Source organism: Scyliorhinus torazame, chromosome X (genome assembly GCF_047496885.1).
Source record: "Scyliorhinus torazame isolate Kashiwa2021f chromosome X, sScyTor2.1, whole genome shotgun sequence".
Taxonomy (NCBI): Eukaryota; Metazoa; Chordata; class Chondrichthyes; order Carcharhiniformes; family Scyliorhinidae; genus Scyliorhinus; species Scyliorhinus torazame.
In genome coordinates this window covers 32218070-32235460 of record NC_092738.1, presented here as the reverse complement: position 1 = coordinate 32235460, position 17391 = coordinate 32218070, and the positions used below count along the sequence as shown (strand labels likewise).

General features: G+C 45.3%; 1 protein-coding gene across 4 annotated transcripts in view; it reads left to right on the top strand.

Moving 5' to 3' along the window:
* Nucleotides 1-17391, top strand: part of LOC140405491 (arf-GAP with GTPase, ANK repeat and PH domain-containing protein 1-like) — a 196809-nt gene that overhangs the window by 104220 nt on the left and 75198 nt on the right. For all 4 annotated transcript variants that reach the window (XM_072494008.1, XM_072494009.1, XM_072494006.1 and 1 more), the window contains exons 2-3: nt 10317-10375; nt 12481-12568. In XM_072494008.1, the coding sequence (XP_072350109.1) occupies nt 10317-10375; nt 12481-12568 (147 nt within the window). The remainder of the gene's footprint in view (nt 1-10316; nt 10376-12480; nt 12569-17391) is intronic.

The following is a 17391-nucleotide window of genomic DNA, read 5'->3' as shown; positions in this document are numbered from 1 at the left end:
AACTTAAAGACCTGGTCGATGATGAAAAAATAGAGTTTCTCCTCCCCATCGCCGGCGCAAGAGCAGAAGAAATCTTTAAAAAATTCAAGTTCTCCAAGGGGCAAAACAGGTACGACTTCCAGGCAGTCCTGGACAAATTCGGCAAATACTGTGAGGAAAACACACTCCAATCGGCAAGGAAAGGTAAGAGAAGCGCCAGTACTCACCTCGAGGCCGAAATCCCGGACCAGAGAGCGATTTGGGTCAAGGTCGGCGGCCGTCTTGCTAAAGGGACTACACTAGCGCAGTTGCGCAAGAAAACGGCCATCGGTAAAGGAACAGCGATCTGCGCATGCGCAATCGCTTCCTACGTGCTACGTCACGCGCGTCATGACGTCAGAGGCCCCAGACCTCACCAATTTAAAGGGGAAACGTCCCAAATCCAATTTAAAGGGGAAACGTCCCAAATCAAAGAAAAAAATCTTCAAAAGCTGTAAAACAACCTTCCTTCACCTGGAATGACAGCACAATGCCTCAAATGGAACCAGGAAATAAATTTAACCTCCGAAGAACCCTGCAACAAGCAGTTACCTACGCACAAACCGATGATTCCGACCTCGAATACTTCGATACCGATCTTTACATTTTTTCCGGACCTCGCGAGCCCAATGACAGCTCCATGGTCCTAGACGGCTACGACCCGGACGAACCTTTCAGGTTGCACATTGGCGACCCCCACATTGAATCCGACGCAGATGCGGATTCACTTTTCGGATATGAGGATCTTCAACCCAGCAGATACGACGTCCCAACTCATCAGTGCAGGATGATGCTGCAGCCTGAAATGAAGAGACAGAAAGCGGTACAAGCCCACAGAGAGCGGCCTGCTGCCACACAGAGCGTGGTCCACGCCCCACTCAGGGTTCCTGACCCTACGAGGGAAGCAACGCAAGACTCCAATGCGCAGTCCTTGCAGGAACAAGACCATGAGGGTCTAGCAACCTCCTCTGACCAACTAGCGGCAGATGTGCAAGTCTGCCATGCTCACGTAAACAGCAAGAAGGCTATAACAGTCTACCATGCTCCAGTGCACAGCAGGACGACCATGACGGTCTATCATGCTACAATGAAGGGCACAGCGCTGATGACTGTTCAAGCCCAAATGAAGACCAGCCAAAGGAATCGCCTCTTCCAAGCCCGAAGAAAAAAGGATTATGTGCTGACCTTCAGGATCATTATAGCCGAAGAGATATTAATAATGCTGCACAGTCACAGAAGGATGCTGAGGATTTGCTAAAGAAATTACTTGTATGTCTAACTTGCAAGGAGCAGACTGAAAATTGCCATTGCTTTAGTACGGATCGAAAAAATGGACAAGACATTGATCCTCATTTAATGGAAATAACACAACCTGAATCATATCTACAGCAGGGACAACTGTCTCCCTTCAACACAAAACCGCAAAGTCCCAACTTCAGAGACCACATTAATCACATTGAACCTATGCACACTCCACTGATAAATGAGCAGAACATTGGAGCAAGAATCCTGAGGACACCGACATCGAGTAGCCAGATAAAGCACTTAAAAGCCGCAGCAGTTTCAAGTGAACCAATTGTGCTTTCCAGTGATGGTGAAGATGCAGATAAGGTCGACCCGATTATCCATTGTACCACATTAACTCCAGAGATTAAGCATTTATGTCTGGGGAGTAGAATGTGGGCAATTGAGAACAGTAAAAGAGAGACCGTGACTATGCCAGTCCCAGCAAAATCAGACCCAGAGACTATGAAGGCATGTACATTAGAAAAGGATACTTATGAAGTAACTGAGAAGAAAATTGAAACGGACTGTTCTTTGGAAACTAGTACAATGACGAAAGAAACATCGGATCTAACATTTGATGCCCTACATATGGGAGAAATTGAGGGAAATGAAAAAGGTTCTGTAATGTCTGGGGGAAGATTTAAAATTCCAAAGAAGAAAAGCCCAAATGAAGGACAACGGCAAGACAATGACAGTCCACCCACATGGTTTGCACCACCAGATGAAAACTCTGACAATTTACCCAACCCTAGTGAACAGCAAGCAGCTACTGAGGATCTACCCACGGTATGTGAAACGAGTGACGACAGCATCTCACTTCCCATGCAAAAGGTGCAAAGTGACAGACCTCAGCTAGTGCGTACAGAGGCACTCGACGATCACGGTGAGACCACTGGTGACTACGGTGACACCACACTACTTCCACCCTCAATTGCTCAAACCTCTCCACTAGTCAATGCACTCCTGCAGGTTCCGACTCCAGAAGTGCAGCTTCAAGAAATCTCAGCTGACTCCAGTGAACCTACTAAGACTCCGGACGGGGAGCATCAACAAAAAACAGACCAGACTCCAGATGGGGAGCAACCAAACGCCGACTCTGATTCACGTAAGCCAGACTTTACTCCAGACAGGCAGTGTTGCAACCTCAGTGATGGCACGCTCAGGGTGACAGCAGATGCCACAACGACAGGAGATGGATCACGTGACAATCACACTGGGTCAGCAATAACAAGCAGCAGCTACAGGCCAAGAGGAATACACCAATTTTCACCACAGCTATGTCCACACGTTTGTTCCACACCGACAGTGCGGCCAATGACAGCTCATGCTGGACAAACCCAGTATTCAGGCATGCAGCAGCCAGCAGTCTATGCAGCATATTCTCAAACAGGCCAGCACTATGTATTGCCCACTAATGGAATCAAGACCGAAGGAGAACTACCGCCAGCGCAATCTGCACTACAGACTGGATGCCTTAGTTACTGCCCAGGATTTGCTGCACCACAGCCTGGCCAGATAGCATATTCCTATCAGATGCAAGGTTCTAGTTTCACACCATCACCAGACATTGATGCGAGCAGCAATTCTGTCTCCAAAGCGACATGCTTCAACGCTTCTCAGCAGAATCACCCTTCCAGCACAGCATGTGGCCAGAACCAGTATGCACAGTCTCATCCGACTTCAACATCTGGCACATCCATGACCTTGAATGATATTATTGATGGTTCCTCTTAAATGTCAACGACCCATCAGCTACAGGATGCCATCCGACAGCACCACCACAAACATAAAAAGAAAAAGACTCCACCTCGTTCCTGGTACGCATGACGGATGGATCGGTGCGTAGGCGCAATCGGCGAGCCCTTCGCCTACTTGCACGCTCGCAACGGAACCACACACAGACGCCGTGTCCTCCAATGGTTCCTGATAGCGACTTCGTGGAGCTGCCATATACCATGCCCCTTCTGTCGCCACCCGTGGCCAGGCCCGCACCTCAGCCGGTGGTTCTCGACCCACCCTTGAGACGGTCAACCCGAATTTGTCGCCCACCTACTAGACTGGACGTATGAGACTGTTCACCCGTCAAAGTTTAGCAACTATTGTATTGTAACATGTTACTGTTTTATCGTTCCAGATCTCGTTTGACTGGACCACACTTCAAAGTTTTTCTTCTTTTGTTATGGTACAACCTCGTTAGCATGCCACACCTGACATCGCCCCATGTATATAGTTACGCCACATGTACATGCTGTAAATATCACGCACACACACCTTTAGCTGCACTCAGGACACATTCATATTTATAACCACGTAGGCACATAATCTTGTAAAAAAGGGGGGATGTCATGATATTCAAACACACACATCATGGTAGACAGACCAACAGACCAATTAGCACACACAACACGACAGCCAATCACAGACAAGGACGGAGACAGTATAAGACAAGAAACATGACACCTGGTGGTCAGTCCATCTGGAGACAGGACAAGGACAGGACATGATTAAAAAGACACTCACACAGTCACCACGTGCTGAGTACTAAGATAGATCTGTAAATAACAAGTTGGAATAAAACTGCGTTGTACCAATCGCAACCGTGTTAGTTCATCTGTACCTCAGAGCACCCAACACCACAGTGCTTTGCAAGAGCTTTATGGGAAGACATTTGTCGCCCAGCCACAAAATGGGATGAGAACAGAGAACCAAAACACTTAGTTAAGTGTTTGGTTTTGAGGAATGAGAGGGGTTTAGAAAGGGAATTCCAGAGCTCGGAACCACAGCAGCTGAAGGCAAAGGCCACCAATTAAAATCAGGGAAACTCATGTGACCAATAAATCATCCCACCGACATTGTTCTGCAGATAATGCACTTTCTCTCGTCACTGGATAGCAGTCAGCAGCAACAACAGTAGCTGATTCCCCTCCGCACTGCCTGTGAGATTTTGTATGTGTACAGAGAATGTGTGGGTAAAGTTCCCCTGCTATCTTTGTGAAAAGTAATTGAGTCTATGGAATTAATTGGATTATGCTGCTCGCAAAGAGGAAACCTTCTACCTGTTTCAAGTCTGCAGACTGGTGCCATCAAAATATTTCCTTCATAATGTTTTGAGGTTAACGGCAATCCTGAATTTGCAACTGCACACACACACACTGGGGGACATGCTCTTACTTTCTTGTAAAGAAAGCAAATATTTGTTTCCAGGTAAAACATTCTCCATTCCTTTATCCTTTTCTGGGGTGTGGGCAAGGCCAGCATTGCCCATCCCTAATAGCCCTTGAACTGAGTGGCTTGCTGGGCCATTGCAGAGAGCAATTAAGGATCAACCGCATTGCTGTGGGTGCGGAATCAATGGGGATCAGATAAGGACAGCAGACTTCCTCAAAGGACGTTATGGAACCAGATGAGCTTTTACAACAATCGATGATGGTTGTCCTGGTCACCATAACTGAGACTAGTTTTCAATTTCCGATCTTATAGATTGAATTTAGATTCCATCAGCTGCCGTGGTGGGATTTGAACCCAAGTCCCCAGAAAATTAGTCTCAAGATTACTAGTCCAATAACATTACCACTACACGCCACCATCTCCCCATCAGATACAGGCTGGAATTCTCCGCCAGCGGGTTTTCTGGCAGCGTGGGGTGGCTAAAATGGGGAATCCCGCCGCTAGCGGATAGTGCGCCGCCCACGTGGCTGGGAGACCGGAGAATCCAGCCCATTCTTGTCTTTTGAGGAACGGTTGAGGACTCTGGATCTGTACTCGTTGGAGTTTAGAAGGATGAGGGGGGATCTTATTGAAACTTGCAGGATACTGCGAAGCCTGGATAGAGTGGACGTGGAGAGGATGTTTCCACTAGTAGGAAAAAGTAGAAGTAGAGGACACAATCTCAGACTAAAGGGACGATCCTTTAAAAAAGAGATGAGCAGGAATTTCTTCAGCCAGAGGGTGGTGAATCTGTGGAACTCTTTGCCGCAGAAGGCTGTGGAGGCCAATTCACTGAGTGTCTTTAAGACGGAGATAGATAGGTTCTTGATTAATAAGGGGATCCGGGGTTATGGGGAGAAGGCAGGAGAATGGGGATGAGAAAATATCAGCCATGATTGAATGGCGGAGCAGACTCGATGGGCTGAATGGCCTAATTCTGCTCCTATATCTTATGGTCATAGTGGATGATGTGTTGGTCACAGACTTGGATCACATACAGGTCACCAACACTTGAAATAGTGCAACACTATTTTATTGAATCATTAACTGTTTAAACTTACTTAGACTGTGGGTTAATACGATACTAGCTTTAACTAAAGACCTTTGCCTTGTCCTAACCAGTCGATGCACTCAGCACATGGTGAATGTCTGTGTTGCAGGCTGTGAGCCCTGTCCTCCTAGCTAGCTGCAACTCGAATGAGCGGGAACTCTGATGCTCCCTGTCTTTGTAGTCCGTGTGCTCTCACTGGTGATTGGCTGCAGTGTTGTGTGTGTTGATTGGTCCCACTGTGTGTCCATCAGTGTGTGTCTGCACCATGATATACTGGTGTATATTATGACAGTGGACTGTTCCCCAGAACCTGCCCAAACTTCAGAAGAGGTTGCCCTACTGCATCCAATTTCTGGGGAGATTTTCTTTCCCGTAATTTCTCAGTCTTGCCAATTCTTTCCTCCCAGCAATCTTGACTAACCTGGGGCTCCAGATATCAGTTGAAAGAATAGGATTCAATTGCACTGCCATACTCCATTCCCTAAAGATTATGTAATACAATCAGAGAGTTCACTCACGCATACTCGAGTTGTACTGAATGCTTTCAGATGTCGATTGATTTATTTGCAACTGAAAAATCCTTGATTCTGCTCATGCAATTGCTAGCCACTTACAGTGAAAATACAAGCACTTCATTCCATTGTCTGGTACCCGCAGAGTCACTGATCAGTGACCATTGTCTGGTACCCGAGGATCACCTTAATCGGCAGATACTTCCAGTTGGAAAGCATAAATCTATTTTACTATTGACTAAATTTCACAATTATCTAATTACAATTGGACAGGGTTTTGGTGAGCTCACATCTGGAGTACTGTGTGTTGTTTTGGTCTCCACGTTTAAAGAAGGTTATACTTGCATGAAGGTGTTACAGCGAAGATTCACTCGATTAGCCCCTGGGACGAGGGGATTGTCCTATAATGAGAGGATGAGTAAATTGGGTTTATATTCTCTGGAGTTTAGAAGAATGAGGGGTGATCCCATTGAAATTGACAAAATTCTGAAGGGGCTTGATAGGGTAGACATTGAGAGGCTATTTTCCCCCTGGCTGGGGAATCTAAAAGATGGCGGCAGTCTTAGGATAAGGGGCCAACTCTTTAGGATCGAGATGAGCAGAAATTACTTTACTCAAAGGCTTGTGACTCTTTGGAATTCTTCCAATTCAGAGGGTTGTGGCTGCTCCGTCGTTGAACACATGTCAGGCTCGGAAAAGCAGATTTTTGGTGTCTCGGGGAATTCCGTAATATGGGGAGCGGGCAGGAAAATGGACTTGAAATCCAAGGTCAGCCATGATGGTATTGAATGAGTGTGCAGTGGGACCTGGGTGTCCTTGTGCACCATTCGCTGAAGGTAAGCACACAGGTGCAGCAGGTGGTAAAGAAGGCTAATGGTATGTTGGCCTTCATTGCAAGAGGTTTCGAGTACAGAAGCAGGGATGTGTTGCTGCAATGGTACAGGGCCTTGGTGAGGCCACACTTGGAGTATTGTGTGCAGTTTTGATCTCTTCTCGGAGAAAGGGTGTTCTTGCTCTCGAGGGAGTGCAGCGAAGGTTTACCAGACTGATTCTAGGGATGGCGGGACTGTCATGCGAGGGGAGATTGACTCAGGTTGGGATTGTTCTCGCTGGAGTTCAGAAGAATGAGGGGGGATCTCATAGAGACTTATAAAATTCTAACAGGACTAGACAGGGTAGATGCAGGGAAGGTGTTACCAATGATGGGTGTGTCCAGAACCAGGGGTCACAGTCTGAGGATTCAGGGTAAACCATTTCGGACAAAGATAAGGAGACATTTCTTCACACAAAGAGTGATGAGCCTGTGGAATTCATTACCACAGGAAGTAGTTGATGCTAAAACATTGAATATATTCTTTTAAAAAAAATAACTTGAGTGCCCAATTCATTTTTTCCAATTAAGGGGCAATTTAGCGTGGCCAGTCCACCTAACCTGCGCATTTTTGGGTTGTGGGGGCGAAACCCACGCAAACACGGGGAGAATGTGCAAACTCCACACAGACAGTGACCCAGAGTCGGGATCGAACCTGGGACCTCGGCACCGTGAGGCAGCAGGGCTAACCCACTGTGCCTCCCTGCTGCCCCTACATTGCAGAAGGAGAGAGCAAATATTAATCTAAAAAGCCTGCCAGCAACTTAATACCTGTTCGGCATGTCAGCATGTAGCATTGGCCTCTATACAGATTGACACTCAATGTTCCTTTTTTGGTTTGGTAGTCCACTTTCTAATGGGCACAAGAGAGAAGCTATTAGCACTTCATCAGAGTGGGTCAAGCAGAACAAAGCTTTTCCAACTTACAAGCGGGGATAACCAACAGAGAACAGCAATAATATATAATCATATTCTAAAAGTTCTTCTGGAGCAAACACTTGTAATGATTGAGGTTGCACAATGCTAGGAGCTATTATTCTAACACCAGCCACTGCCTGAGAGATTTAGTATATGAACAGAGACCGGGTGGAGACATTTCCTCGACAATCTTCGTGTAAAGAAATTATGAATTGGATTTTGCTGCTGGCAAAGAGGAAACCTTCTATCTGTTTAATGGCCTGCATACTGGTGCCATCAAAATATCTGCTTCATAATGTTTGAGACCTGTCAATAGCTTGGATTGAGATACCCAGGACACGCTAAGTTTCTGCTGGAGGGGACCTTTAAACCTCATGGACTTTGAACTTGCATACACTGCCCAATTTCACTTGTAAATTACATCTTTACCTCTGTTACCACCCATATGTAACCAACTTCTTCACTGATGCAGCTTGAAATCCAGATTTTGGTGCATTGTGTCAGGAAATCGTGATAACATGAAAAATCAAGGAAATCCTAATTCAGAATGTGCCCTGCTGGTTATATGTGTTTTAAAAACTATTTAAAAATGGAAGCTGTGTAGTGACGGGGATAGTTTAGCTAGGTTAATGGAGCTAGTGCTTTTGTTATGTCGATGAGCCTAGCAACACTGTAAACAGATGTTTGCCGAAGGTAACATTGGAGAGAGAATAGGACGCCAAGAGTTTGAGTAAGATGTTAGAGGTTCGAAAGAGGAGACGGTGTGAACTTTGCAAATTACATTCTAAAAGGTGGACTCACAAAATTACATTCTAAAAGGTGGAAGGTAACCAAGTGTGGCTTCTGAGGAGGTGAGCTCCGATAAGGAAAGATCAAAAGGGAAATGGTATATCATGAGCAATTTCAACCTGTCAGAACTCCGCCCACAATAACAACACCAACACCAGATCCATTCTCGTATTGCCCTCTCTGTATTGGACATAACTACTGGAATTGTTTCTCCGGCACCCAAATGTGTATATATATATATACCTCCCAGTCACCCCCCCCCCCCCCCCCCCCCCGCCCCCGCAAACACGTGTCTACTTATTTATTAAATGTAATACTGCTAACTGTACAGAGTTGCTGTTTTTGAGCTGGTGTACAATATCCTACCAGTTTTTAAAAATATTTCATTCTGTGTACATAACTGTAAATATACTATGTTCAAAAACCCAATAAAAACATTTGGAAAGAAAAAGAACTGCCTACAGCAGGAAAAGATGTTTGAACTGCCAGCACCTGTACCCGTGCAAAAGCCTGCTTGTTCTGCCCTACGTCAGAAGCAACTCCAAAAGATGAAAATGCCTGATGTGGTAGCTATTCCTGAGTTTTGCCTATCGCTTTTAAAACCCGACAGGACGTTTGGGGAGGGTTAGCTCTGAAGTTTGGGAAATAAAGGTATTTGGAACTGGGTAAATTTAGGGATACTGTGTATAGCCATCGGGTTAGTTAAGTGTATTTCTAGTTGACTTTCTTGTTCGATATTTCATTGTTTAATAAAGTTTTATTTTATTTAAAATCGTAAAGACATCTGGGACATCATTCTCTGGTTTGCGAATCTCTCCTCACATTATATCAAATTGCAAAAATACTGTTGAGGGCAGGTATGTCAAGTTTTCCTTCTGGGATTTGGAATATCCTAATAGCATTAACCAATGCTATTGCCTGAGTGATCGTTTAGAGGAAGCCACTTCAGCTCAACAAATATAACCTCTCTCACATGCACTATTAGGTTCTGACTCATATCATACTTGTACTGAGCCTGACACCACATTAATAATAACCTTTTATTGTCACAAGTATGAAGTTACTGTGAAAAGCCCCGAGTCGCCACATTCCGCCGCCTGTTCGGGGAAGCTGGTACGGGAATTGAACCCACGCTGCCCGTCCTTGTTCTGCATCACAAACCAGCTGTCTGGCCCACTGAGCTAAACATTGAAATGACAGTGGTAGTTACCCATGCTCCTTTGTGTTGGTTCAGTTGCCCAATACTACTAAACAGATCAGCGCACACTTGACCTCCCACAGGGTCAATGGGGAACATGTGATCAAAATGTGTAGTTTGTGATTTTACAAACTATGTAGTTCTCATACTCATTGTGAAAGTATTCTGCAGGATAAAGCTGCCATGGTTTTCTCGGACCTTGTTGAAAAATGACAAGGGGAAGAATAAAAGGAACTAATGAGAGTGATTTTGGAAACAATGAGAGTGATTCACCAATCCCATACTCCGAGCAGGAAGTCATACTCCAGGATATGGGCTGGGTTAATCCCTTTAAATGCAGTTCCCTACATGAGCAGGCGAGCTGGCTGATTTTAATTTATCCCAACCTTTCATGCTGCACATTAAATTGAATATTTCTCTACATTTTCACTGCTGATCGCCTCCTTTATTTTAATTTCTTCTCAGAGGCCTTTGTGAACAGCCAAGAGTGGACGCTAAGCCGCTCGGTCCCAGAGCTCCGGTTGGTAAGTTTGCCTATTTGTTGCTTCTCAGTCATGAGCTCAACTGCTGCCATTTTGATCATAAGAAATATGGGTAGGACTAGCCCATTCGGCCCCTCAATACTGTTGCACCATTCAGTAATACTCCACTTTCCTGCCTGACCCCATAACCCGCAAATCCCTTGTCAATCAAAAATTTGTCTAACTCAGCCTTGAATATATTCAGTGACCCACAGCCTTGACTGATGTCAGGGGGAGATAATTCCTCAAGCTAACAACCCTCAGAGCAGAAATTCCTCCTTGTCCCCGTCTTCAATATGAGATCCCTTATTCTGAAACTGTGCCTCCCTCGTTCTCGATTCCCCCACCAGGGGGAACATTTCTCCCCCACCCCCTCAGAATCTTGGGTGGGATTCTCTGATCCTGGGGCTAAGTGTTGACGCTGTTATAAACGCCGGAGTGTTTTACGCTGGCATCATCTGGCCCCTAGGATCAGCGATCCTGCGCCGTGTGGGGTCGGAGAATCCCGCCCCTTATGTTTCAATAAGATCACCTCTCATTCTGCTAAACTCCAATTACGATCGACCCAACCTGCTCAACCTTTCCTCGGAAGACAAACCCCTCATCCTGGGAACCTTCTCTGAACTGCTGCCAATGCAAATATGTCTCTCCTTAAGTAAGGTCACCAAAACTGTTACTCTAGTTGTGGCCTCACAAATGCCCTGTACAAATGGAGCAAGACTTTCCTAATTTCATACTCCATCCCCCTTACAATAAAAGGCAACATTCCATTTGCCTTCCTAATACTTGCTGTACCTGCATACTGACTTTTTGTGATTCATGTACAAGGACACCTGGATCCCGCTGTACTGCAGTATTCACAGCCTCGCTCCACTTAAACAATAGTCTGTTTTTCTCTTCTTGCCAAAGTGGCCCACCTCACATTTTCCCACATTATACGCCATCTGCCAAATTCCTACCCACTCACTTCAACCTTTGCAGACCCTGTATCCTCCTCACAACTTGCTTCCTAACTATCTTTGTATTATCAGCAAATCTGGCTATAATAGTCAGTCCCTTGATCCAAGTCATTAATCTAGATTACAAATAGTTGCTCACAGGCTACTTTGAGCCTGATGCTGATTCCTGTTTCTATTGCTAGCCAATCAGGTGACACTGAATGCTCCTGTTTGCTCCCACACTTGTAAGGAATGATATTATTTCAGAAGATTGAACGGTTGAATGAACTCTGCCCGGATTTGAACCCAACGGGTTTCGCTTTTGAGTTCAGGGTTCAACTGACTGAGCTACCCAATCTTGAACAAGGGTTGGTGTATAAATATATGGCTGTATAGTGTTAGCAATTATGGCATTAATGCTGTTTGATGGAGGCACCACCAAGAGAGTGTCCGTCCACTCTGTTTTCAGGTGGCTCAGCAATGTATCCCAGAGGATGGTCATGCTGGCCGAGCTTTGCCTTGTTCTCAGTCAGGCCACTAGATGGTGCATGATGATGATGATGTATACAATTTCCACAGGAGGGATGAAATGATATCCCTAATTGGCCTCACCTGAATTGTGACCCCTCTGGTGGCCTGATAGGGTATTTATGGTCTGCATCTGAGATTCCAACCAAGACCTCCTGGCTGGTAGAGATCCTAAACCAGGTCTGCAGTGTGTAGTGGGCACGGTGAAGAAAGAAGATGGAAATGAGAGCACACTGTTACAGACCAAGTCCACGGAACAGAAAGCGGCTGTGATAATGCTCCATTACCACGAGCTCCAGTGTGTTCAGTCTTTCTTTGTAAGGTAAAGTCACCATCGGTCCAGATGATCATAGGCAGCTTTTCCCTTTGAAGGGGAGAGCTGACTGGTGGTAATTTAACCTGAGGGTCACCACACTTCAGGTTGAGAAGGTGGGGCCTTCAGGAATAACCTCAGCTGGTACGGGAATTGAACTTGTGATGCTGGCCTCGCTCTGCATCATGAACCAGCTGTCCAGGCACCTGAGCTAAACTGCCCCCCCCTCCCACCGAGTCTTTGTTGTTATGTTCTGTCTGATGTAGTTACATTCTTGTGAATCGAACAAAAATGAACTGGAAACTCATGATCTCTTGGTTTCTTTGAAGGGATTGGTCGGCAGTCTGCGCAGTGGGAAGTCTGCACTTGTACATCGATATCTGACTGGCACCTACGTCCGGGATGAGTCTCCAGAAGGTGAGCACCATAGTTTGCTCAAGGTTCCTCATGAGTTCTAGTACTCTATGTGAAGTAAGACTGCAATTCTGGACACAACTGGGCTCTTCTGTATTAAATGTGCAGGCTGTATGTGTTATGAATGATGCAGAAAAGTAATTATTGCTTTAATTAAAAAAAAAAAAGTTTTGCATTGTAAAATTTGTTCAGTGGCAAATGGGTCAAAATGCAAGTCACGTCACTGATTTCCAATTTCCCTGAGTGGACCAAGCAAGATCAGAGATACAAGAAATGTTACCACAGTAGTTGACCTGTGGAGGACACTCTCAACCACAGTTCTCAACGTGAATCTGATCAACTTCAAAAAGGAACTGGATAATATCTTGTTTGCAACAACTGATTTGGCCTCGGTATAACTGAGACGATGAAATACCTGTATGGAACTGAATGGCCCCCTCACTGCTAGAGGTGACGAGATCAGCAGAATGGAGAAGTTGGAATTGCTGAATATTCTGCACATTTTCCTAATTGGCTCATTGTGGACTATTAATCGGACTTTTCTTCAGCAAAATGAAAGAGTGCAACAGAGTCCACAAGAGGGTAAATTATTCCGAGTGTGCAAGGGAGTGAACTTGATGGGGCTGAATTACCAATCCCAATGTTTCCACTAAGTTATGTGCGTGTATGACTGTGCAACAATCTGGAAGGTACCATGTAGGCCTTGCTCTGCATTAAGTATCCTGCGTGGGCAGTCGTGCAAAAACATTTAAGGGTATCATGCATAGAAAAAATTGGCTGTGCACAACAATGAAATTGTACTGGGAACATTAGGCTGAATTGCTCATCCCATGCTCTCTTGTGTTCTTCTGCATTGTTGGCCAGTTGTGGGTCTCCCAGGAAGATTTATCTGGTGCAATACTCTTGTCGTAAACCAACTGACCCTTCAACTCAGCCATGAACAATGCCACAAGATCCTCTAGTAATTGAGCAAATCTTTCCAGCGCACTTATAAAATAAACCTGTCAGTCTGAACGTTTTTTGGATTCTGTTCAGAGGAAGCCTCAAATGGGAAGGGTTCAAGTCACAAAAAAGAAGCCAGGATTTGAGTTATTCTCTATTCTCAATCTGTGGGAAATTGATATTCTGAACAAGATATTAAAGTTGTCAGTTCCTGGAACTTTCACCGCTCCTGCCCTGTCATGGCCAGTCCAGCAACCTTTTAGCCATTGCCAATATTTTTTGTGCTAACCAACAAAAGTGTTCAAAGAAACTGGGGGTAAAAAAAAATTTTGAATGCCTTTGCGATTTTTCTCCGGGGTTTTTCACTGCAATGTCCAGGATCCATTCATTCTGGAGGCCTCCAGGACAATTCTGGAGGTTCACCAACCTGAATTCACAGTTGTCCTGAAATCTGTTTCCCCTTCAGGTTTAATAAGAACTAAAAACGATGCTGTTTTAAAAGAATAACACAATGAGGTAATCGTGCTCTGTCACACGGAGAAGGAAGTTTGTAGAATTCGGATCCGTGCTCTTGTTCAGCCACCCGCTTCTCCTCCACAGAGAGGAACATAGGAATTAGGAGCAGTCGGCAATTCAGCCCCTCGAGCCTGCTCCGCCATTCAATCAGATCCTGGCTGATCTCTTCCTGGTCTCAAATCCACCTCCCTACCTGTTGCCCATATCTCTTTAACCCATTTTCTATCAGAAATGTATCTATCTTTGTCTTGAAACCATTTAATGACTCCGATTCCAGTGCACTATAGGGCAGCGAGGAAGGGAATTGGGAAGGTTTAACAATTTGGCAATGCAGTGGCCCTGAGTGATGGAGCACCAGGCTGTGGGTTTGTGGTGGGCAGGTGGAGCCTGTAGCATCCTCAAACAAGGGGCCGGGGGTACAACCCAGATTTGTGTGTCTTGATGGTTGAGGGTTTTCTTTTTTTAATTTAAAAGTTAGAGTACCCAATTCATTTTTTTTTCCTAATTAAGGGGCAATTTAGCGTGGCCAATCCACCTACCCTGCACATCTTTGGGTTGTGGGGGTGAAATCCACACACACTGGGAGAATGTGCAAACTCCACACAGACAGTGACCCAGGGCCGGGATCGAACCTGGGACCTCGGCATCGTGAGGCAGCAGTGCTAACCCACTGCGCCACCATGCCGCACGGTTGAGGGTTTTCTGAGACCACATTGCGCCCCAGAGAGTCCAGTTGGACTGAGGATCTGGAATCACCTTCTCACAGAATGATGCAGCATAGAAAGTCAACACTGGTCAATGAATAATCACATGAAACAATTCAGCTTTAGTATTCTTGGTGAGGCCATTGCTCGGTTAACTGGGCTCAAATGGCACCTGATCATATTTCAACCATACCAATGGGTCCTTCCACCAAATGCGTTATTATTGATTGCTTTGTTCCCTGAAGGCCTCCAGGTCTTAAAATATTGAAGTAATGAAAGCTGAATAAATTACTAATGCTCCACGAATGACATTCATAGAATCCCTACAGTGCAGAAGGAGGCCATTCTGCCCATCAGGTCTGCACTCACCCTCGGAAACAACACCCCACTAGGAATGGGCAATATATGCTGGCCTAGCCAGCAACGCCCCCATGAACGATAAAAAAAAAAATCTCATGAGTGCATACCTACATCCTGGCATGTGGTGGCACAGGATGTGGCACCAGGGCTGCTCACTGCTCTTGAAGTCGCATTCGCTTCCATTTATCTTTAACTTTTGTGTGTTTTTCCTTTGTGATTCTCAGTGCAAGTTCACATAGTTCCATAACGGAATAAATGGAGAGAGTCTCCGTGTTTCTCTCAAACTCCTGCTGCTGGCTACATGGATTCCTAAAAGTCACTGACAATTAATGGGCGAATACCCTGCAGGAACATCGAACAGTCCAAATAAATTCTTTCTTTTTTTTTTAAATTTAGAGATTTCTTTTCCAATTAAGAGACAATTTAGCGTGTTCAATCCACCTAGCCTGCACATCTTTGGGTTGTGGGGGCGAGACCCACACAAACACGGGGAGAATGTGCAAACTCCACATGGACAGTGACCCAGGTCCTCGGCATTGTGAGGCACCAGTGCTAACCACTGCGCCACCATGCCGCCTGCTGCCCTTGATTTGTACCAAGTTACCAAATCTCTGATGGGTCACAAACTTCAATGAGATACGTAGCAGGTTATTAGTCTGTCCTCTATGGTGGATATAGAAGTGCAGGTGAGTTCTCCCTGGTATCATTGCCGATATGTATCCCTCCACAAAACCTAAAAACAGTTTACTTGGCCATTATCACATTGATGTTTCTGTGCACAAATTGGCTGCCATGTTTCCTACATTACAACAGTGACTATGCTTCAAAAAATTCATTGGGGTATCCTGATGTGGTGAAAAGTGCTGAATAGATGCAAGCCCTTTAGTTTTAACATGGAAACAAGATCAGGGTGTTGAAAACCTTCTGAGCCCTTACTCTGGGGCATGGAGAGTGTTGCTAACTTTTGGTTGGCTCTTAAATGTTGCCCGTTATATCTTTACTTAATTTGCTCTGTTTCTATAACCTTTGCTCTAGAGTTGCCAGGTATCTTTATGATACCGCCACGAGGTTCCAGTTCAAGTACTGATCAATAACTCAACACACCAATTAGTAAGATTCAAATCAAAACACATTTATTATACACAGTAAATCACTACACATGCATAAACTCTACTTTCTAGACTATTCTCTATCACTAAAGGGCCTATACTTAGCTTCGGAATTGGCCCACCAGGTCTGGGGAACAAATGGCCTTTCATCCGAACTGAGTCTGCAGGATTCAAAAGCTGGTATGGACTGGTAGCTAGGAGCGCCTATCTCGTAGCGTGCGTTGACTGGAGACTTACTTGGTTGATGCGGCAGCTTGGGCAGTTTACTCTCAAGGGCTGATTCGCTGCTGAGTGACCCTGCCAAGAAGGACGAATTGAACTTGGGGGCTCTACTTTATAGTCCCCAGGGGCTTCGCGCCCGGGGATTGCTCATTAGTATGCAGATGGCTGAAGAGTTTCAGTGCTGTCTGGGCTTTTGCAAGTTCTAATACACAGGATTTTTGCACTTGCTAGTTTTTGCCTGTGTTGGCTGAATTTCCCTGCAGTCTTTGCGGACCTCCATTTTAAGTCGGGAAGTGGCCAACCCAGGTGGCTACACACCCTCCTTGTGATCCCTAACGCGAAACGTGAAGGATCACATAACTGCGTTGTCTTCACTTCCTGACCCAGCGAGCACTCTTCCATGGCCTCTACACTGACCATAACTATGTATGAAAATCTTTTAACTAACAATTCTAAGTGGCGCTATGTCAGACAAGGACATGCATTACAAAAAAAAAGGTACCTCTAACTTTCTCTCTCAAACTACACTCACTCAAACATTCAATCATACTAACTTCCTAACAATACAAAAATAATAGCAGCATTCACATTTTTCCTCTGGCTTGGCAGTCAAGCACAGAGGTGTACAATATTTCCGTTGTAAACGAAACACATTTCTTTGTTTACAAAAGATGCAACACAAATGTTCTATTTTGTAGATCAAAGGGTTCGGGGTCCAGGTGGAAACCAAAAATAGGGGATCTTATCCTGTATACCGGGGTGCGAGCGCGGTAGGCTCTCCTTCTCCATTTGCTCATGCGGATAGTCTGCACGATGCTGCAGAGTATCGCCAACACTAGTAGGGATTCGACTACGTAGGAAAGGGAGTACCATGTTATGAACTTATCACACCAAGATGGTGTGGTGTTGCCTGTTACTGGGCTCTGGGTGCTATAGGGAAATTAATCATTAACGGCCGGGGGGGGTTGGGGAC